Source organism: Lygodium microphyllum, chromosome 17, assembly GCF_053477565.2.
Source record: "Lygodium microphyllum isolate KBCC chromosome 17, Lygodium_microphyllum_v1.1.10, whole genome shotgun sequence".
Classification (NCBI taxonomy): Eukaryota; Viridiplantae; Streptophyta; class Polypodiopsida; order Schizaeales; family Lygodiaceae; genus Lygodium; species Lygodium microphyllum.
In genome coordinates, this window is record NC_141151.1 from 51,245,099 (window position 1) to 51,269,755 (window position 24,657).

General features: G+C 41.7%; 1 protein-coding gene across 3 annotated transcripts in view; it reads right to left on the reverse strand.

The window, feature by feature from the left end:
* Window positions 1-501: 501 nt before the first annotated feature.
* Window positions 502-24,657, reverse strand: part of LOC148021884 (DDT domain-containing protein PTM-like) — a 61,792-nt gene continuing 37,636 nt past the window's right edge. The window contains exons 6-9 of one of the 3 annotated variants that reach the window (XM_087697401.1): window positions 2,819-3,279; window positions 2,390-2,418; window positions 1,403-1,822; window positions 502-1,297 (exon numbers count right to left, since the gene is read on the reverse strand). In XM_087697401.1, the coding sequence (XP_087553527.1) occupies window positions 756-1,297; window positions 1,403-1,822; window positions 2,390-2,418; window positions 2,819-3,279 (1,452 nt within the window). In that variant the 3' untranslated portion in view covers window positions 502-755. Of the gene's footprint in view, window positions 1,298-1,402; window positions 1,823-2,389; window positions 2,419-2,818; window positions 3,280-24,657 lie in introns of those variants that run through there. The other 2 variants (XM_087697402.1, XM_087697403.1) reach the window with 2 other exon arrangements.

Here is a 24,657-nt window from a genome sequence, read left to right on the forward strand (position 1 = left end):
CTAAAGATGTTTGGATGAATGTATGGGAAGGATTAGGGCTTTGAGCTAAATGATGACTTCCTAAGATCCAAGTCTTAGAACCCCGCATATAACCGTTCTAAGGAGCCTAAGTAAGATTGCCTTATGGGCAAAAGAATCAACGTTCTATTATCCCTTCTCTCTCATTGTACCCAATGTGATGCTTGCCTACTTCGAATTGTTAAGGCTGTATGTACAAGAAGGGATTGTCAACATTAACCACAAAGTAAATTACTGTTTAGCAAAACATGAGGCGACAAGCAAACATGTTACCCTCTCTTTTTTTCCTTGGGAGGTTGAAAAATCCAAACATACAAAATAACACTCGAACAAAACAAATGCTAACTTTGATTGCTTTTGAGCTTTTTACTGTATGAATTCTTAAATCCTAAGAGAAGGCAACAGCCACAGCATCACAATTGCAACATCTTTCTTGAGCTTGCACATGCATACCAAGTTTGGTGACACATTAGGTGCTTTAACAAGGCAAGTTACTCATGCCATGTTTGGTAACACATTAGGTGATTTTGAGCTTTTGACTGTGTCAATTCTTAAATCTCAAGAGAAGGCACCAACCACTGCATCACAATTGCAACATTTTTCTTGAGCTTGCACATGCATGTCAATTTTGGTAAAACATTAGGTGCCTTAACAAGGCAAGTACTGTTCCCGACACTATACAACCATCTTATCCAAAGACCCAAAAGATTTAAAAAATGATGACCCAGTAAGATGTACTAAGGAAAGCTCAGATTTCTAGCTGAATAGGTTTCATCAAGTGATACATCAGAGCAATCGCCTGACAGCGGCACTCTGGTAGGCCTCATCAGATCTGGACTGTGGTGCATATTTTGCAACCAATTATCTCCATTCCAACCATCAGAGACACCTTGCAAGTCCTGCACTCCTACCCTAGACTTGGATGATATACTAGATTTAATGCCACCGTCAAGATCATGATTTGGGCCTAGCTGTTGTGCACATTTTGAAGATACCACTCTCCTCTTATGTGGGCTATGGTATAGACGATCATCCTTTGCCTTTCCTAGATCAGCCGAAGTTTGTTGAACCTTACAAAGCCTTCTACTAAGAATGTTGAAAGCTTCTATACAATCAAGACCGCCTTTGGAGTCCAGGTTTTCATGGTTAAGGGAATCTTTCTTTGCAATGCTGTAAGGACAGTCAGGGCGTCCTTTCTTCCTACACTTATGACATTTGAATCTCGCAATCTCAGCAACATTGTCCACGGTAACCTTAAGTGCATCTCCATGAAACCATACTGCATGACAAATTGAAACCACACCACAATCATAATGTGCCACTGTTGACTTTAAGTTAACAATATACAAATCATGGATACCGAACGAGAGAGATCATGGCTTACATGGACAGAATTCACAGCCAATGAACAGATGTTGTCCATCATATATTTGACAGCAGAGAAAACATTTTGGGCCACCCACAGAGTCTGACACGGCTTGGCCAGGGCGTAATATTTTACTGGAGTCCAAACATTTATATTCGGTTTCCTTCTTTTTTCTCCACCGAACCCCTTCAGCACCTTCTTTTGTTAATTCTCCCTTGGGAAGGCTTGAAATATCAGCAGCCTGCTTATTGACCACACTATGAGAAGACTTACAATCCTTCTGCCTTGGTGTCTTCAAACAACTTAGCTTGCTCTTAATGTGACTTCCTTCATCCAGCGAATCAGAATCAGATAACTGATGTTTTGAAACAGCTGTCCCTTCATAAGGTTCCTTTGTCACTGCACTTGATTCAGATACTTTACCTGGAAAGAGAGTCACTGTTTGGAACATCATTCAGGAAAGGTATAATTTCAATTACAATCATAGAAGGGATGCTGGAAGATAATTTCTGAAAATTCATCTATATTCTATGTTTTTATTAGCTTGAAGACATGAACCTCCTGCAATTGCATTCCCATTTCGCATTCAACTTTCTCACCTGTACCTGAAGCTTTTATTTCCTTTAGGTTGTTCTGCAAAGTTTCTACTTTTCTCACTACCTTACTTGAATGTTCTACATTCTGGCATTCAACCTTCTTCAATTTTATAGCACTCCTAAATCTTTAAATCAATTTTCCACCCTATCATAGTATGTCAACACAAATTGGGTTTCTCATCTTCAATTTGTTTATCCGGCAATGTTCTCACTCCTAGGTCATTACATTGGCAAAGTCGCACTGGGAGTAATCTGTGATCATTAATGCTAATCCCAAAGGAGCCTATAACCCAGCCAGCCACTACATGTCGTGTAATCCATCCTGAAATTAACTGCCCAAAGGCACAGATATAAGTGGTACAAATACCACACAAGCACAACGGAGAGAATCCACAAAAAGAATCCATACCTTGATAGCTCCAAGAATAATCCTTGTAGCTGCAAACATCCAATCCCATCAAAAATTAAATTTTAGGTCATGGATAACAAGCTATTTGTGCAGTGAACATTCACACTAACTAGAATTTGCAGCTAGTAACAACTACGAGATCATATTGGCAAAGGCCTGGTGAAACCAACTTGACATCCATTAACTCAAGAGTCAAATCACTAGACCCTAAACCATGCACCAGGCTATGTGCAAGGAGTCTTTTATATCGCACCTATACATGATGGCAACACATGCAACAAAGATTTTATAGCATTTCAACTGGCTACAGTTTTTGAATAGTTTCACACATTCCTAGATCCCAAAGCTTTAAACAAAATACTAACCGCAATGGTCAATCATTCTCAAAAGTAATAACAGCATGATCTCAGGTGAAAATGTGGAGCATACCTTACTCGAGGCTTGTCTTGGCAAACTTCCCTTGACGATAAGGACGCAACTTGTACAGCAAATGATCCATCCTTCACCAAAATTTTTGCAGAGGATCCTTCCTTCTGCTTGTTCTGAGTTGGCAAAGGTCTCCTTGACAAATTTGTGCATTGAATAAGTCTCTGCCGTTGCATCCATAACCTCTCCTCAAACTCTCTTAGAAGAAAAAGTGGAATTTGATTTTCAGTCAGCCACATCCTTGCAGAGTCTTTTTCGATCACCGGTAATGCTCCTTTTTGTCCCAACTCAATGAGTAAACCTAAGACTTCTTGTGAGTCAACCAAATACATAGGCACATCTCCTTTCCACTCCTTAGCATGCACAATAGAGGTCCTTGCAGTCCCTTTGACTTCAAGTTTGCTAATGGAAGTAGAATTCACAAACAAATCATCCCACCTGATGCATGCATCAAGGCAGCGGACCTGAACAACAATGGAAAACATGGACAGTAATTCAATGTACATGAAATCAGCCTCAGCTTATCAGACCATAAAGTATGTTATACTGCAAGGCATGTTGACGTATGCAGATAATTACACCTCATGCATTACTTCCAAGGTTCATGTGTTACTTCAAACGGTCAAGCTTTTCCAATTAGCATGACCAATACCACCAGGAAGTTACGTGCGGTAACTGAAAAAAGCAGACATGCAAGCAAGTCCCTCAGCACACTGTCATAGTTAAGAGAAAAAGAGATGCTCCATGTGAATCATGGTGCAAGCAACACTCATTCTAGCAGCCCATACACGTGATGACAACAATCTTGTCCAGTAAATAGATATTCCCCTCAACCTTCATGCAATGCCCAGCAGCATTCACAGAATCTGCGTGTACACACAAAACTACAAGATACATTTAGTAGCAACCAGATGGCTATGTAAAACAACATAAGGACACACATTCACCCTGCATTAAGAACCCTTTATCTGTAGTTACCCTACCTGATTCGCCCAGCCAATGTAGTTTGTTGCTGGTGCAACTACAGTACAGAATGCCTTAGACAAATTGAACTGCCAAAACTTTTTTCACTGAACACAACTCTGTTTGCTGCCACAGAACTAAAAATCTGCACATGCTGTCCATGCAGCCAACAATTCAGAAACCACCATGACCAGGCATTGGGCAATCCACCAGTAAATTTCTAGATTTCAGCCACGAAATGGCGATTTAGACATTATGAAATTAGGAATCATTCGGCTGTTCTTGAATTTCGGAATTTTATAGCTAAAAACGTACTTGAAAGGTTGTAAAGCCAGATAGTCCAAACTCTTACATGATTTTGACCATTGAATTACAATACCAAAAAGGGAGATTTAATGTTATGGCAGATTTCCTTAGAAGGATAACTATGATAAGTGAACTATACTTTAGTCACTGCATTAATGATCTATTTGAGTCAATAAGAGGAGCTGATCCTGCATATTCTAACATAAGTGAAGCCATTGCAAGCAAGGATCCAAATTAGGAGGCTTTCAATGAGAATAGGGCATCAACAAGTGCTCAAGACAAATTCAGGTGAAAGAAAATTACCACGAATGATGGTTATTTATTCTATGAAACTAGAGGGTGCCCCAAAGTATCAGGAAAAGAGGTGTTCAATTCTCTGAGTGGGTACACTCAGGAGTTCACAACAGCTATTGTCTTGTGAAGATTATATTCTATTGCTCCAGAACGTATAAGGACATCCTTTAATAAGTGTCAAAAACTAAAATGGAATCAAACCATGTGATGTGAAAACCCTTGAATTGGCTAGATTATTTGATGGTTTTTTACCCTACAAAAGTAGTGTGTGTGTCCCAAAGTATCAAGCAATGAGGCTCTGGTGCTGGATACTCTGAGTGGGGACACCCAGGACTTCACAAGAACTATTGTCTTGTGAAGAGGTAATTATTGGTCTGGAATGTATAAGGACACCTAGACTATATAGTCATATATAATAAATGTCAAGTCAATAAAGCTGAAAGGCCAACTACAGTAGTTCTCCATCCTTTAGATATCCCTTTGAGAGTATCCTTCATGGATTTCTTTCTAGGATTACCTAGAACCCAAAGGAGGCATGACTACTGTGGATAGATTAACCAAATTGGCTTACACCAACATGTGATGTGAAACTCTTGAACTGGCTAGATTGTTCGAAGAGAACCTATACTGATTGTATAGCCTTATGTAGATAGTGTTTCTAATCAAGGAAGGAATCCAATTACCACTTTTGGATTGTTAATTTTAAGCAGTTGGACGCAAAATTTAAGATGACTATTACTGAACGTCCAAGGACCAAAGTTAGTGGACACATTGACAGAATTAACCAAATCAAAGAAAATGGCAAACCAGTAGGAAATAGTATTTTGATATCATAGGATTTGCATATGACGACGTCAAATACTCTTCCAAGGGATATAGTCCATTTATGTTAATTTACATGTTTCAGCCTAGAGCTTTCTATATGGTAAGACTGCAAAAGGAGAAGGTTTAGGCAGCTAAATATTTATAGCAGACATGAATTAAATGTTTATATTCTATATAAGAAAAACTTAAGATGAGCAAGAGCCTAGGTGCATAAGGGACATCATATACTCGAGAAGCAATTCTATAAAACAATACCAAAACAATTTGAAACTAGTTACTGCAATAACTAGATCTTGTCCCAAATAGTATGTTAACTGCATAAGGGATATCATATAATTAGAAGCAAGTCTATATTACAGTCCCTGAACAATCCAAGATTACAAAAACTAGACCTTGTCCCAAACAGTCACCTAAGTATTGGGACCTTTCACAATAGGAGAGAAAGCTTACAAACTCTAATTGTCTCCTTCCAGCAAATAGCATCTAATACGTCACTTGTGTAAATTTGAGAAGAAACCAAGATTCAAATTATCTCAACTCTCAATATGATATCTTCATTATACCCTACTGTAAAAATTCTTACGATACCCTTTAGTACCGTATTTTATCGTACAGTACCATGTCATACTTTTCGTACCTGACAACCATGCCATTTGGGTCCCTCATTTCTGCTTGACTGCATGCCTATTCCATGTGACTATATGGTCACAAGGAAAGGCAATTCATGGTCATCCTTGTTCCCCTTCCCCGTCCCCATTTCTGGTCCCATGCAACAATGAAGTCAACCCATATTTTGGTCTGACCTGATTCTAGGATTGTTCTATATATGGCTTTTAGTCATGTGATTCAAGTAACAGTGAAAGCCACTATCAATAAGTGTGAGGTTCTTTGAAAGAGATACAGCCACACACCCTCGTCCATATTCTGTTTGCACTTATTCAGTATTCAAGTTTCACTTTCTGAATTTCTCTCTTTTGCATTTCAATCTTATATTTCAGTCCATGCATCTGCTTCTGTATCGTAGCACTTTGATAGAGCTATGTTTGTCCTACAGTTTCATATAGGTACTTGTGCTTGATTTGCATTTCCATCAAGAACTAACACCCCAAGGACCTATCGGTTCTGGTTGGGTTGGAGACTTGAATTATTCAGCACTCCCATGAGATTTCTTCCTTGGTTGAGCTTCACCCACTTGGAAGTTGGACTAGCATCATAGTAATATGGAACAAGAGACAAGAACGGGGACCAGGACAGGGTCAGGGATGGAGGATGGCCAAAACCATGAAACGGGAACAAGGGGGACGGCAAATTAAAAAATGCATTTTTACATATAAAAAAGTTTTCAGCTCATCACATTGGACTCTACTACAATATGATACATAAAGAAGCACATTTTAAGCTTATTGTATTTATTAGCATGTTGATTAGTGAGCACAAGATAAGCAAATGACAATGATGAACCATATGGAGAAACTTTAAAGATAAGCAAATGACAAGAACGGGGACAAGGACAGGGTTAGGGACGGGAACGGAGGATGGCCAAAACCATGAAACAGGAACAAGGGGGACGGCAAATTAAAAAATGCATTTTTACATATAAAAAAGTTTTCAGCTCATCACATTGGACTCTACTACAATATGTTATATAAAGAAGCACATTTTAAGCTTTAAAAACATCAGTTTTCATTGTATTTATTAGCATGTTGATTAATGAGCACAAGATAAGCAAATGACAATGATGAACCATATGGATAAACTTTAAAGATCAATGTATTACAAGGGTGCATCTGTCCACTATCATGATTCATGTGACATGAAAACTCAAGAGTCCAAACTAAAAACAAATAGTAAAAGTTACTACCAATAGATCATGACATCACAGAGGCAGAGCTGACTACGAGGCTATAAACAGCCATAAAGCAACATACAAAAGAAAACTTCAGCTTGGATGAAGTCCAAATCTAAAGGGCATCATTCTCATCTACAGCAAAACGAGCATCTGCAACTCTCAAAGTGATGGTCTCATGATCATGGGTGCCAGGAAAAGTCTCCGTAAAACGAGCATGCTTCTCCTCCTCATGTTCCATCTCCCACTGGGTAAATGGATCAGCATGTGACATAACACTTTTACGAAGGATCCTCAATTAGCACTAACAAAGGCCAAATCATATGTCATTTCCACTCCAAGGCAATTCATCTTTTTTTATGCAATATGACTGATGGTGCTCCATAATTGTTCCAAGAAAGAGGATCTCACCACCTCACTCAATATGCAAATAGCCAACTTCTGCAACTCTGGCCCACTTGATCCAAAGTCCTCCCATCACAAAGGTGCCGCAAACTTGCATTGGTCTAACTACGCATCATCACAACCATAAGAGCCTTGTCTTCTCTTGTACATAACAAATTTATTTCCGATCTTCACCTGGTATCTACTGTAACCGGCCTGTTCACTGGGAAGGGCGGTAGTGTACAACCAAAATATATAAATGCTTTCACCCAATTCACAGTCGCCCACTTTACCTGAACTTAAAGACACAAAATCAAGAAGAAAAACAGGAAGCTAGAATGCTCCTGTTGCAACACATACACCCTTTTGGCCCCTAAGTTAGGCGCCCCTTGCGGTATTTCTTTATTTTTAAAAAGAGAGAGTACAATGGGCTGTCTTTCACCTGTTCTGGGTGAAATTTGACAGCATAACAGTACAATTACTGACCAAAAACAAGCCGACCAGGAGGGGAAACTCTGCCCAAGGCTGAATCTTCTAGTTGGAGTGCAGAATTGACCATTTCAGCCTGCTATAACTACTGGTTCAGACCTGTTCTGAAACCTGTTTACAACTCATACTGTTCCCTGTACTGTTCAGCCCACTGTAATTACTGGTTCAGACCTGTTCTGACACCTGTTCTCAGCTCATATTGTTCCCTGCACTGTCTTGCATCATCTGGACCAAGTGCCCCTTGATTCTGACATCAATTGGGCTCTGAAATAACCTCTGAACAGTCCAGAATCAAAACTGATTTAGTGCTGTTTCAGACACTTGCTTGGTGAGGTTACCACCCTCACCTGTTCCTACTTGTGGGCAGCAAACAACTGCTCCTGTTCCTAGAGAAAAGAGGCTCTTGCCTCATGCAAAAACAGCATATTCCACACAGCTGTACCTGAATCAGAAGAAAGGCCCTTGATTCTACAGCATAACCATACTGTCAGGGAGAGAGAGAGAGAGTAGGGAGCAAGCCCAGTCCTCTGTGCATCATAGACAAGGTAGACCAGCTCTCAAGAGCTCTCCATCTGCAGCAATCCATCTCCCTTTCACAAAATGAGCCCCCCATGCATTGAAACTCGTTTTTGTGCTGCCCTCTCTCTCTCTCTTTGGGGAATTTATGCCCAAATTGTGACACATGGCATACATGTAACAATTTTCTTGTTTAAACCTTTCGGTCTAAAATTCTCCATCCTCGATTCAAAATTTGTCCTCGGCACAGACCAGAGGATTAATCCTCATACAAAAATAAAGATAATGACGCGAACAGATTCTGGGGTCTAAAAATAGTAACTCCCTAAATTTTAGGAGTTGCTTCCATTGCATCCCCACTAGTCTTCTGACCATCTTTGCAGACTATGGCTACATCCAAATCTGTAATGTAGCTCAACTGAAAGTGAATTTCCACTGATGACCCCACATGGACTAATCTTTTAAAGATTTGTCCATCTTCACTTTGAACTAGTCTCCTCCAAGCTAGTTCTTCAACACACTTGTCCATATACACTTTCACAAGTCACTTCCAGGCTTGTCAATCTACAGTGCCATCAGTCTCTTCCAGACTTATACTGGACCTTAACTGTCCAATCTTGACTCACTAGACATTCCTGTCCGTTTCACAAACTGGCCATGCAACTCAGGCGTTTAGATTTCAAGAGGGATCCTTCCAAAAAGAAAAATCAAATAAAATATGTAATAAAGAAATCAACAAAAAGGTAACAGTTGTCACAGTCTTGTGACATACCTCCCTCTCGAAATCGCAAACGTCCTCGTTTGCATGAATGTCATACATGCTTCCAGCTAACCCAATGAACTTACACTTGTCAGCACATGTATAACACATACATGCTACCAATCAACATTGTGAACTAAACACACTGTTAACACATGTATGTTCTAATTGTGAAACATGGCAAACTATCATCATGTGACTCCACATCACTATTTCCAGATATAGTGGTCGGTACACCACAATGATATCCCCATAGTGGCAGATTCTCATTTAATGACTCTCACATCACCCTGACTAGAGATCTAGTGGCCGGTACATCAAAATGATATCCCCACTGAGTCAATTCACAAAATACATGCTCTATCGAGTAACCATTGTTACAACATGTATTCAATTCAATAGAAGTAAAAACTGTATTCTTGCAAGCAATACTTACTTCTTTAGCACTGAGAAAACCATATGGACACAATAAGTGTTAACCTGTACAAAATCTATTTCTGTACATAATTTCATTCTTGAGCAATTGTCACTTTGACAATCTATTTCAGCTTAGAGATACAAGGGGTCAAGGTAGGTTGCAAGCGAAATGCTTCAAGGTAAAGTTCCAACACATTAGGTGACTCTGCAAGTTCACCTTCATCCATCCACTTAGCATCTATAGTTGGATAGTTCTTGAACTTAACCAAATACCTTCTAGCAACTTTGCCTTTCACTTTCCTTTCCTTGTGTGCCAGTACCTGTTCTAGAACAAGAATTTCATCAAGTTACTCAACTTTGAGCTATTCCTCAGCTGGCATATCTTCTGGCACATCACCAACATAGGGTCTAAGAAGACTTACATGGAAAGCATTATGAATCTTCCAATTGTCAGGCAATTTCAGCCTATAGCTGACATCACTAATCTTCTCTGTTACTTGAAAAGGCCCATAGTATCACATACTAAGCTTAGTGAAAAGACTTTCCTTGCTTTTCCGCTTCTTTAAGCGTGCCTTTTCAAACCGCAACAGTACCCAATCACCAAGTGAAAACAACAATTCACGACGGTGATGATCAACAGCTTTCTTTTGCTTTGCCTGAGTCCTTTCAAGGGCATGCTTAACTTTCTAATACATTTCACCCATACTCTACACATATTGATCTGCCTGAAAGATCTTATCCTTTGTATGCAAAATGGGAGGAACCTTTTGACCACCTTCAACAATTTCAAAAGGGGCTTTGCCTATTGACGAATGCACAGTATTATTGTATGCATATTCAACCAAAGGCAAATACTGCTCCCACTTTGACTTGTGCTCTGACACATAGCACTTAAGCAGATCCAAGACAGTAGAATTTGCCTCTTCTGACTGTCCATCAGTCTGTGGATGAAATGACGATGAGAACTTAAGTGTTGTGCCCATGTTCTCAAATATGCCTCTCCAGAATAGACTTGTTATCCGTGGATCACGGTCACTAACAATAGACTGTGGCATACCATGATACTTGAAGACATTGCACATAAACAAACGTGCCATCTGATCTGGTTTTTTCTTCCTGACAGGAATGAAATGAGCCTGTTTGCTAAACCTACAAATAATAGTCCATATCCCATCATTTCCTGTCTGTGTCCTTGAAAGGTCAAAGATAAAATCCATAGCTATACTTTCCCATGGTTTATCTGGAATAGGCAATGGCTGTAGAAGCCCTAGTGCTTTTTGCCTGTCAAACTTGACCTTCTGGCAAATCAAACACTGCCGCACAAAAGCATCCACATCTCTTCTCAAAGTAGGCCAATAAAAGAATGTCTCTATTGCTTTGACTGTTGCATCAGTACCATGATGCCCTGCATACGGTGGAGAATGACTCTCTGTCATAACTTTCCGTCTCAATGGCATAGTCACACATAGTCTACCATGCATCAACATGAAACCATCCTTGAGAAGATAATGCTCATGATGTTGTCCATTAACAAGCTGATCAAAGATCCCCTTGCAAAATCTTCATCATCAGCATATTGTTCCTTCATATCATCAAGCTCATGATGATAAGGAATTGACACAACTGAAATTTGTGGCTTCCTTGACAAAGCATCAGCCACAACATTCTTTTTGCCTTCCACATGCACAATCTGAAAATGGAACATTGACAAAAAGTTTGCCCAACGCATATGCTTTTCTGACAACTTAGTCTAAGTTAAGAAATAACGCAATGTTTGATGATCTGTCTGGACAACAAAATCTGCCCCAAGTACGTAGTGTTTCCAACAAGAAAGCGCATGAATCACAGCCAACAATTCTTTCTCATAGACCTGCATAGTCTTCTCTGGCCCTCGCAAGATTCTGCTTTCATAAGCCACTACCCGGCCATCTTGCATTAACACTGCACGAATGCTATTGCCACAGGCATCACATTGGACAACAAATGACTTCCTAAGATCTGGCAGAATGATCACTGGACTAGAAGTCATCTTTTCTTTAAGAAGGTTAAAAGCTGAAATCTCTTTCTGTGTCCACTAGAAAGAAACTCCTTTCTTCTGTAAAGCATGTAAAGGTGAAGCAATCTCTGCAAAATTGCAAATAAACCTCCTGTAATAAGAACACAAAACCAAGAAGCTTCTAACATCATGGACAGTCTTCAGATCTGGCCATGTTCTAATTGCTTCAACCTTAGCAGGATCCATTCGGACACCATCCTTTGACACTATGTGCCCCAGGAACTGGATTTCTTCCAAGAAGAACTCACTCTTCTTGCCATTGATAAGCAACCTATTACTGCAAAGCTCATCAAAGACTGCTTTCAAATGTTCTCTATGCTCCTGTTCATTCTTTGAAAAGATAATCATGTGATCAAAGAATGTACCAACAAACTGCCTGTATGGACGAAAAATCCTGTCCATCATTCGATTAAACGTAGCACGAGCATTAGTAAGTCCAAATGGCATTACCAAGAACTCATAGAGACCAAACGTGGTCCTAAATGCAGTCTTATGCACATCCTCTTGCTTAATCCTGATTTGGTGGTATCCATTCTTCAAATCTATCTTGCTGAAAATTGACGCTCCTTCCAAACGGTCAAGGATGTCATCAATTCTTGGAATGGGGAACCTGTTCTTGATGGTACTCTTGTTCAACGCTCGGTAATCTATGCACATGCGCCAAGAGCCATCCTTCTTCTGCACTAGGAGCACTAGTGAGCAAAAGGGAGATGGACTTGGCTGAATCAGGCCTTTTTCCAACAGCTCATTCACCTGGCTCAATATCTCTTTCTGTTGGGCTGCACTAACCCTATACGGAGGTCTATTTGGGTGGCTACTGCCTGGCACCAAATCTATCGCATGATCCTCAGACCTCTCTGGTGGCAACTGTGATGATAATGAGTCAGAAAAACAATCACTGAACTGAGACAAGAAAGTAGACATGTCTCTATCTAACATAGAGAAATTTGACTCATTATTATCCTTGACATCATGTGTAAAAATCAAGTATGCAGAAAGATGATTCTTTATTACAAATGTAATGGCAGAAGCCGATACAACAAGTACAGACTCTCCTTTAAGCTTCACATCAAGCACATGAGTCTTTCCCCTATGTTCCAAAGTCAGTGTCTTGTTAAAGGCATCCAACACACTATGCTTTCTGAACATCCATGGCATTCCCAACAAGACATCACAGCCTTCAAGTGGCATGATATAAAATTCTTCTGCATCAACATAAGACTGTATATGAAGACGCAGCTTTCCAAGAATGGGTGTCACAGACTCTGAGTGGCCAGGATATGCCAACCCTGCCTCTGTTGTGTAGCCCATCTCATCTGCTCTAATGCCCAAAGTAGAAGCCAACTCTGGTGAGATAAAGTTTGCCTTAGCTCCAGGATCAAAGAAAATAAGTACATGTTGATCCTTAACTTTACCCCAAGCTCTGCAAAGCTCATTAACATCCGAGTGTGGCTTGTCTCGCAGCATATTTGGCACTAAACCTGCTGAAGGTTTGGGCTTCTTTCCTTTCCTGTCCTCTTTATCATCATCAGTTGATCTCTTATTCTTGTCCGGACAGTTAGACACAATATGACCAATCTGCTCACAGATAAAGCATTTCCTCTCAGCCATTAAAGCCTTTCTCTCTTCAAGAGACTTGCGTACAAAAGGTTTCTTCTGGTCCTTTGACTGCTGTCCAAAGGACTTCGCTGGCTTCTTCTTGAACTATCAAGGTTTACCTGTGCTTTGAGAAATCTGATAAACCTGTTTACCAAATGGCTTCTTTGCTGAAAATTTCTCAGGTTTGTTATGTTTAATGCTGCCCCCAAAATCACTTGACTGTCCCAACAATAATGCATTTCCTGTGGTGGCATTCTCAATTAACTGAGTCAAAGTGGTGACCTTTGTCTTTGTACAATAATTCCGGAGTTCATTGGGCAGCCCACAGCAATATTTCTCTATCTGCTCGGTCAATGGCACAACCCTGTAAGAAGTGACTGGAAGCAAAGCCTCCCAAGACTTATTGTTATAGTCTTCCAGATCCTTGCATTTAGATGCGTCCAAATTGTGCCAAGCTGACATAACATTGATCTCAAATTCATTGGTCAACCAAGCAAAAGCAAATACTTGCTTAAAGTAAGTCCAAGTGGCAGGAGCCTGTCCTTGCATCAACAGTGTACTCCACCACTGATTAGCATTGTCCTTAAGAAAAGTGGTAGCTTTCCGGACCTTAGAAGGCTCTGTAAAGTTCCCTCCTGCAAATGCGGCATCAAACTGCTGTAAAAAAGAGAGTGCCTTAGTCCTATCTTCAAACCCTCGAAAGATATCAAACTGTACGGCTGCACCCCCTTCCTTGTATGGCTTTGGCTTCTCATGAGCCATCAAGGGATCCATAGGATATGCCTGTAACATAGGAACACTAACATGTGGCATGGGAGTTGCCGGACCACTGACTACAGTGCTTGTAGACACAATACTTGCTTGCTGATTTTGATAACCAGCCATACCAAAAGTGCCCTATGGCATGCCAAAACTGCCCTAAACTCCCTGAAATCCAGGCTGCATGCCTATATTACCATACATGGGGTTTGGCATAAAACCCTGTGTACCCCCAAACACTGTTCCTGGTACATAAATCTGGTTTCCAGGTGCATAACCAGCTATACTCTGAAATACAGATCCACCTCCAAAGTACCCAGGATGTACAGAGGTCACTGGGAAAACCTGTGGTAAAGCCTAAAAACTGTTTCCCTGTCCATTTAGGCCAACATTTGGTTGCTGTAAAGTGGCAGGCTGAACTGGCATGCCTGTGTAACTAGTGTTTCTGCCACCTGTTCCTGGACAGTCAGAACCAATCTTGAAGTCTCCATTGACTCCGCAAGCTGCCTTGGTGTTTCCACTGAATCTGCAGCATGCTTACCCTTATCCTGGACCTCTACTGGATCCAAAATCTTTGCAGATGGCTGCAAAAATGCCAAAAACCTTGGATTCTGCATCACTTGAGTAAACATACTCACAGCAGCAACTAACTGAGTCTTGAAAGTGTCTTCATCCATAGAAGAAGCCGTAAGAACTTGTGGCTCAACCATAACAGGAGGAGTAACAAACTGTGGAGGTCTAGAAGACTCTCCCACCTCATGAACAACAAGGATCTCCTGTGATGAAGACGCTTCCTCTCTGGTGTCTTCCTTTCTATCAACCATAATGCACAATTCTGTGTCTTACACCCAAACAGACCCTGGCTCACTCTTTAGGGAAAAAGTGATTCGATCCCGGCAATGGAACCGTGTAACGGGCCTGTTCACTGGGAAGGGCGGTAGTGTACAACCAAAATATATAAATGCTTTCACCCAATTCACAGTTGCCCACTTTACCTGAACTTAAAGACACAGAATCAAGAAGAAAAACAGGAAGCTAGAATGCTCTTATTGTAACACATACACCCTGTTGGCCCCTAAGTTAGGCGCCCCTTGCGGTATTTCTTTATTTTTAAAAAGAGATAGTACAATGGGCTGTCTTTCACCTATTCTGGGTGAAATTTGACAACATAACAGTACAATTACTGACCAAAAACAAGCCGACCAGGAGGGGAAACTTTGCCCAAGTCTGAATCTTCTGGTTGGAGTGCAGAATTGACCATTTCAGCCTGCTGTAACTACTGGTTCAGACCTGTTCTGAAACCTGTTTACAACTCATACTGTTCCCTGTACTGTTCAGCCCACTGTAATTACTGGTTCAGACCAGTTCTGACACCTGTTCTCAGCTCATATTGTTCCCTGCACTGACTTGCATCATCTGGGCCAAGTGCCCCTTGATTCTGACATCAATTGGGCTCTAAAATAACCTCTGAACAGTCCAGAATCAAAACTGATTTAGTGCTGTTTCAGACACTTGCTTGGTGAGGTTACCACCCTCACCTGTTCCTGCTTGTGGGCAGCAAACAACTGCTCCTGTTCCTGGAGAAAAGAGGCTCTTGCCTCATGCAAAAACAGCATATTCCACACAGCTGTACCTGAATCAGAAGAAAGGCCCTTGATTCTGCAGCATAACCATATTGACAGGGGGAGAGAGAGAGAGAGAGAGAGAGTAGGGAGCAAGCCCAGCCCTCTGTGCATCATAGACAAGGTAGACCAGCTCTCAAGAGCTCTCCATCTGTAGCAATCCATCTCCCTTTCACAAAATGAGCCCCCCATGCTTTCAAAACTCGTTTTTGTGCTGCCCTCTCTCTCTCTTTTGGGAATTTATGCCCAAATTGTAACACATGGCATACATGTAACAATTTTCCTGTTTAAACCTTTCGGTCTAAAATTCTCCATCCTCAGTTCAAAATTTGACCTCGGCACAGACCAGAGGATTAATCCTCGTACAAAAATAAAGATAATGACGCGAACAGATTCTGGGGTCTAAAAATAGTAACTCCCTAAATTTTAGGAGTTGCTTCCATTGCATCCCCACTAGTCTTCTGACCATCTTTGCAAACTATGGCTACATCCAAATCTGTAATGTAGCTCAACTGAAAGTGAATTTCCACTGATGACCCCACATAGACTAATCTCTTGAAGATTTGTCCATCTTCACTTTGAACTAGTCTCTTCCAGGCTAGTTCTTCAACACACTTGTCCATATACACTTTCACAAGTCTCTTCCAGGCTTGTCAATCTACAGTGCCATCAGTCTCTTCCAGACTTATACTGGACCTTAACTGTCCAATCTTGACTCACTAGACATTCCTGTCCGTTTCACAAACTGGCCATGCAACTCAGGCGTTTAGATTTTAAGAGGGATCCTTCCAAAAAGAAAAACCAAATAAAATATGTAATAAAGAAATCAACAAAAAGGTAATAGTTGTCACAATCTTGTGACATCTACATCAAGCACCATGCGCTCTAGAAATAGCCTTTAATGCAAATTCATCTTAGCATCATTTTCTTGATCCTGACCCTGAAACTCAAGGTCCACAACAAAGATAGTTGAATGCAAAGGTAAACTATAGGCATTCCACCTACCAATGTATAAATCATGTATCTCCTCATATTTCTTAGTATCAAGTATTAAATCTTTTACCTCTCAATCATCCTATCCATTGCTTTATACACTTTGCAAATACATGGTTGCATACCATCAACAAGTCTCGACAAGTGTATGATAAGATGTGCCATTGCATCATTTCCTTTACATCCTCCCAAAAGTCATTGCTCTCTACCTTTTTCTTGCATAACCTACCCATGGGAGTGGCTACTAATGGAGAAATACTAAACTCGTCACTAACAAACAACTGTCTATCTACACCCATGCACTCTCTAAGACATCTCAACATCAAAAAGTTGTAGACAAAGTGTGTTTTTGAATACTTTAACTACATCTTCCTTGAAATATTTGTGAGCTCGTGGCAAAGGAATTGGTGATTTAAAATAAAAGTGACCATTTGATTTGCATCATGTCTAACCCACCAATATCCTTCAAAAGGTTGTTCAAGCAATGTGCCGTGCAATAAGAGAATGCAATGTGCTTGTACACTCCCTAAACAATAACACCCGCTAAAACCAACCTTCCTTCTCAAAGAGGGTGGTAATAACCTTATTTAACAATAATATCAGTAAGTAAATAATTCACATAACTGAAATGCACACTTATCACTTCGTCTCGGACAGCTAACACCCGATTGGCCCCAAAACTTGGCACCCCTTGCAATATTTCTTTAACCTGTATTGCAAATGGATGGAGTACAACTGAGATTCTTAAACCTCCACAAATCCAAGTGCCTCTTGCTGTCATCAATGACCAACAAGTTTTCAAATCAATCTGTCATTCCTTTGCTAGGGGATAGCCCTTCAGATGTGCTCTTTAAGAAACAAATTAGCTCCAAATTCAATGTTAGCAGGCTGGCCTCTTGAATCCTCCTCAAATACACTAATTTCAACTCTAAAACTTGCCAAAGCCTTCAAATCTGGGGACACTTCCCCAGGTGGCCGTCAAAACCTAATTTCTAATGTAAATCAAGGCTTACATCAAAGATTCACCAAAAACTCCACCTCCAACAATTGCATTGCAGTAAAACCTAGAGCAAATCTAGGAAATGGCTAGAGAAAGAGAGAGAATACTGTAGAGAGAAAATTTAGAGATTACTCATGAGAATTTGAAGAAATTAAGCTACTAACCCAATTTTCAATCCCAAATGGATTCATTAACAGCAAAGGGAGCATCTTCAAGAGAGAGTGCATCAACCGCAATCACCAACTTCCCTTGGTTAAGAATATGCAATCAGCTTCACCAAAATGGTCTCCAATGGCTGGGAAATGGCCCCAAAAGCAAGCAATAGCATCCAACACCTCTTCCCAACAACTTCAAAATGCAAAAACGAGATTTCCTTATCCCTTCAGCTCCAATTCAACTTTTTGAAACTTACATGGGCAAGTTTTGCCAAATGACAGCCTTCTAAACTAAATTTTCAACATTATCCAACCCATTGAATTATTTTTCAAAATTCAAATTCTGAAAATTAATTTACTAAGTATTTTTGTGTCCAAAAAAATAATCTAGCCAACCAACAATTAAATTGGCTAGGCAATTTTTCCCTGAGTATCCTAGAGCAATTATTAGCTACTAGACCAACATTAATTAATTGATGCCTAGCCTTTAATGTCACCACTAATATTAATGGCCAATAAATTAGGCCAAAATCTAACAATGAATTCCACCTAGTACCTATTAGGCATAATTTATACAGCTTTTCCCTTTGGCACCAATTGATATCTCAAAGACCTAGTTATCACATTGTGAAATAATTAACTTGCACCTCACGTATGCAAATCGCATGTGCACATTTGATTTAGTTTTAATCAGATGCTAAGAAAGCATCAAAATTGCACATCCTCGTGACAAAATTCCCCCTTGAAATCCTCGTAATCCTCCTCGATTGCACAACAATGTTCCAAAGCAAAAAAGCATACTGCACTGGAATATTTCAAAAGGCATCATAGTGAAAACATCATTGGTCATTGTTGCTTAACCATGCCAATGCCAAATACTTGCCGAAAATTTCCAACCAACGTAAATAAAACATAAGACTCGTAAAGAATCCAAAACTTGTGCCAAAAACCCATAGAATATATCTCAATAGTATATCCCAATTATTCTAGCAAACAACTATAGCAAAGTATAAACCATGGTTGAACTACCTATGGCATTCATAAAACACATTGTTGTCCACAAAACCAACTGAATACCACTAAGAATTGATGATCATCCACTAAAACCCAACATTATTCTATTAGTCTATCACTTTTAGTGTTGTCAGCTTGTCATCTCCCGATTGTAAGCTCCTGTCTAAGTCTGATGGAGACATGGGAGCACTAGCATTTTAACATGCATTTCTCATGTTTAATGCCCCTTTCCTATGTTTGTTTGTCGATTTACAATGTGATCACGAAGGGCTATCAGCTCTATGACCCAACAACTCAAAAGATCGAGGTGAGGAGGGATGTGATCTTCCATGAGGTTGCGGCCTCCAAAGATCCACTTGATGGTTCTTCTATTACTGGTGATTTTTCATCTTCAACTAAAAACCCCTTTCCTGAAACCATCAACCCCTTCCCTTTCTTCCAAGTGACCCATGTTGGGTTTCACTCACACCTATGCTCACAAAGGAGTGTCGGTGATCAGTAGGACATTGAAGCACTTTTTACTCTCCGCACAAGACGTTTTTTCCCCCAGACTTATTCTCTTTTTTCGTATGTGCCTATATTACACATTTACAGGCACTTATCATGATGCACACACTTTCGGATGTGAATACCCCTTACAACCCTAAGGTTTAAGGGTTGTACTTTGTACTTTCAAGTTACACTCTTTCAATCTATTGCATTGGATATCGTGCTTCACTCTCTACACCATCTACTGCACTCTCAACCGAGCTTCAATCCTCTTAGCCTCTCACATTTAGTATCAGAGCTAAGTTCTCACCTCTAGCTCACGTGTTGTCAGCTCCCATCCTAAACAGGAGCCTCCTTCTACAGTCAACCCATAGCTTGCACCTGCTTGCTCCACATACTGGATCGCTTGGGCAAGTGATCAATTTCCCCACAAGGGACACTATCCAAGTGGCATCTATTGCATAGGCATTCTTCAGCATGTAGCATTCCATCTCCGCCTCACTCTTCTCTTCTTTCCCTTTTTGGGCCTAAGAGGGGGTGTTGAGAAACCCTTCACCCTTTACCCGCAGTTTGCGTTTCTGCGTTTTGCATATAGGGTTTAGGATTTGCAGCCCCAAAAAGGGGCACTATCCTAGACTGACTATGTCTATTTACAGGCCACTCTCTCATTCATTCCTCATGGTTGATTCATTCAGTCTGACGCCTCCTCTCCGGCCTCTCCACTACCCTCACATCCCTTCAAGAGGACACTGCAGTTCGTGGTTCGTGGATGTCTTCATCGTCTTCCTTGTGCTACGGCACCCTTGTTCCCTTGTATCACATTCACTCCATGATTCAGAACTTCATCATTCCATTCATCGGAGTTTCTTCTCTCTTCTCTTCTCTTCTCCACGTTTGCCGAGTTCACTCTGTGTTCCTCCCCGCAAACCCTGTTGTCTCGTTGGTACGTCATCTTTTGACACCAGAGTCGATCATTAGTGATCAAGTCCCCTGGATAACCAATTTATTTTGGAAGGGGTTGTTTAAGAATATGGGTACCACACTGGAATTCTCATCATCCTTCCATACGCTGTCGTGCCACTACGTGGACACAGTGTGAAAAAATCTAGGGTGCATCGTCATCCAGCTTTCTTATTGATCTAGAGAGTCAATGTCCTCTTAGTCATTAGTGCTAGTGTCCATAGTATGGTTAGTTCCAAAATACAGGATTTTTAGACAAGTTTAGCCTTTTTTTATATTTTTTATATTATTTCTTGTAAATATTCTAAAAAGGTATGAAAAACTTCTAAAATAGGGTGACATGTAAAAAAGTAAGTGGCTTTTCAACCAATTTGGAAGATCTCGTGCAAAAAAAGTGCTTTCGAAATCACGCACGGCGCAATCACAGTTTGCAAGCAGCAAACATCACTCCAAACTAGGAGAAGAAGAAAGAGCAATCTCGAAGAATTCCGACTGGGTCTCCTACATTATACCCCCCTTTTGAAGCCAATAGAACCATCAGATTTGCCGTCTGAGCAACAAAGAAAAAGCTAGTGTTTGGTGTACCTTTTGGGTCTACCAGGAAGCTCTAGAAGATCTAATGCTTGGAGATTGCTTCCGAGTAGCCACAGACAAGGATTTTGTTTATCTTTACAGACTCTATCAATACATAGTGCTTTGATTCATTGTGCTTTGTCTTTATCTTATATACCTCTTGTCTTTTTTTTTTTCCTTCTCTTCTATCTCCTATTCTCTACTTCCTTCTCTCTCAGATCTCCGATGATTACGACCTTTCGACTAAAACCCCTCCGACAATGCAGACAGATGATCAATCTGAGGAAGTAAATTCCAGAGTGTTAGAACTTTTGAGGTGCTATGTTTCATACTATAAGACACAATGGAAGCAGTATTTGCCCTTGGTTGAGTATGCTTACAACAACACAATGCATAGTTCTACATGCAAAGCTCCATTTGAGGTGGTTGAGAGTGGCAAGAAGGTATAACCTATTCTACAAACTATTAATATCTTTGAGGTTGATTATTATATGGAAAACTTGGATGTAGCATATGCAAAGATAAAATATGCACTTAAAAGATTGTAAGAAAAGCAAAAAAAAACAGCTGATCGCCACAAACGTGTTTTGCAATTTGCAGAGGGTGCTATGTGTTGCTACATTTTGAAAGGCAAGGCTGAAAAAGATGAAAGGAAAAGAAAGATCATATCTGAAGTTGAGTATGAGATCCTATGGACCCTTCTAGGTGTTGGAGAAGATAAGCGATGTGGCTTATCAGCTGAAATTACCTCCACATTGGCGGATACACAATGCCCTTTGTTACATTAATAAATGTAACTTATTGGGAATAGCACGAGAGATGACCGTCCGGGGGCTTTGGACACCCGTACGGGGTTAGGGGAGCTTAGGAAGCAAGCGAGTTATAAATTAGTATAACTCACCAAGAATTGACGGCTGGCAAGAGAGATACGTTGGATTTCACAACCATCGAAGGTGCTCATCCCCTTATGTAGGTGCCACCTAGCAATATACCCTTGAGGACCATAGCATCATCGGTAGAGGAAATTTGAGATGAAGAACGCTTGAGAATGATGGTATTTCTGTCAGAGATCATAGCCAGGGCTGCACAGTCGGACTGTGCAGTCGGACTGCCACGTGGCAGTCCGACTGCCTGCAGCCCAGTCGGCTGCATTTAATGCAGCCGACCTGTCCTATTCTTTGGGCAGATTTCGGCTATTTATACCTGAGGTCTCCAGCAGTCTTCCTATGCATTCTCTGTCGCAGATTACAGACCGGTGCCGTGCAGATCTCTGTCTCTGTTCGCAGATTTCTGACAGCAGACAGTGCAGACTGCAGCAGACTTCGAGGTGGACAGCAGGTCGCATCGTCGAGGTGGAGACACGCAGTCCAGCGCACTGCGCCCGTGTATATCTTTGTATTCAGCATTCTTTATACAGCAGATCTTCAGTGTACACTGTCTCTTTCTCTCCCTTCTCTCTCTGCGTTCTCTCTCTCTCAGTCCTACGCTTCCGCACCGCTGCACTCTGACATGGTATCAGAGCAGTGTATGAGGGCTGACTGAGCGCAGAATCAACCTGAAGAGGAGTTTCCATCGCGACACAAATTTGCGTTTTTTGCGTTTAAGGGCAGACAGGAGGGCTGCGCCTTGGAACAAGGCTGAAACGAGTGTGGGCGCACAGGAAAGGAGTACAGGTGGTGGATTTGCTGCTGTTTACTGCTGTTTGTCGCGGAGAAAGTTTGAGTTTTCAACCTAAAAGTGCAGGTTTTGCTTTTTCATCGCCTCCGGCGGGTGAAGGAGCTTCGGGACGCTGAAGAGCCTTAGCAGGCTGAGTCTACTCAGTCAGAGGGGGCTGCTTTTGCGTTTGAGAAGGCATTGCAGGTGAAGATGTCTACAGAGATGGACTTGGAGTTCCAGGCGATTATGGACCGGAAGGTGCCTGTCCTACCGGCTCTTCCTACAGATCAGAAGCTCGACGGCGACAACTACCGCATTTGGCGCGTTATGATGTTGGCCATTCTGGAGTCCTATGATTTGGCGGAGTTGGTACAGGAAGATATTGACCGGCCTTCGGTAAGAGATGAGTCCAAACTCTCTTCCGATGCTCGTGCGGAGTTGGCCAGGGCCCAGTCTCATTGGGACAAACTGAATGCCAGGATTCGATCCTTTCTCTTTCTATCATGCACTACAGCCGTGATCGCTCACATCGAGCACTTGACGGTGGCTCGTGAGATATGGCTGGAGCTTGATCAAATGTACAATCGGATGACCCTGATGAAGAGGGTTTCTTTGGAGGTACAGATGCGGACCTTGTCCGTCAATAAGTCTTCTTCGCTAAGGGAACACATTAACAAGCTAAGGCAGCTACAGATGCAGGTTCAGAATGCGGGGAAGCCGATCTCCTCCGAAGACATGGCGATCACACTATTGTCCCAGTTGCCGCCACGATTCGGTACATTTTACTCTGCCCTTATTGCTTCGGGGCGAGAGTCTACTCTTCGGTGGGAGGAGTTGGTTCCTATGGTCTTGGACCAAGAGGAACAGTTAAAGGGACAGAATGCTTCCAAGACCGAGGCGTTGATAGGTCAAGCCTCTCAGAAGCAGGGGAAGGACCAAAAGAAGAAGAAGGGGGATAACAAGTCCAAGAAGGACAAGGAGAAGGACAAGGACAAAGATTCCACATGCCATATTTGTGGAAAGACTGGCCACTGGAAGAAGGATTGCCCTGACAAAGACTCGAAGGACACCAAGAAGAAGGAAACCAAGGATTCTGGAGCGGTGGCTGCACCCTCATCAGCTGCATTTTTACACTTAGTTGTCATTGAGGACGCTTCACCGAATGCTTCTGATGCTGCGATGGCAGCTTCCCAATCTCGAGAGTGGATTATTGATAGTGGTGCCTCACGGCACATGACTCCTTCATCGGATGGTGTTGCCCAGCTGCGACCTTCGCGTGGGCAGGTTCTCATTGGAGACAGCTCTTCAGTTTCTATTGCAGGTCGGGGTAAGATGCAGCTTATTCCGGATGGACGAGGTGGCACCCATACCTCAGAGGTTTTGCATGTACCAGGATTGGGGTACCATCTCCTTTCAGTCCATAAGATTTGCTCCCTTGGTCTTCTGGTGGAGTTTGACAGTTCTACAGTGCGAGTCCTTGATCGTGAATCGAGGAAGGTTCTATCATCGGGATATGAGGAGAACGGCATTTACAAACTGAAGTCTTCCACTGCCCTCTCTACTCTTCTTCTTACCTCACAGTCACAGTCTGAATTATGGCATGCTAGGTATGGTCACCTGAACTATGACTATCTTCGGAAGGCGTCACGGGGACAGCTTGTTCGAGGGTTGCCGGATATAGTGGTGAGCCAGCAGCCATGTGTCTCCTGCATAAGGGGGAAGCAGCATAGGGATGCCATTCCCCACACCGCTTCGCGGCGGTCTACTTCACCGATGGAGTTAGTATCTACGGATCTATGTGGCCCTATGAGGAATGAGTCCCTGCGTGGGAGCTCGTACTTCATGCTGATCGTGGATGACTATAGCAGGATGACATGGGCCTACTTTTTGGCACTAAAATCAGAAGCTTTCTCGCACTTCAAGGATTGGCTTCTCTTTGAGGAGAACCGATCAGGCCGGAAGTTGAAGACCTTGCGATCCGACAAGGGAGGTGAATTTGTCTCTAATGAATTTGCTCGGTTTTGTGCAGATAGAGGAATTCACCAGGAGTTTGCCAATACGAATACTCCACAAGAAAATGGTATTCTCGAACGGAAGAACCGCAGTGTGATCGAGATGGCGCGCACCATGATGGAGCACCGACAGACCCCCCAGGTTCTGTGGGCC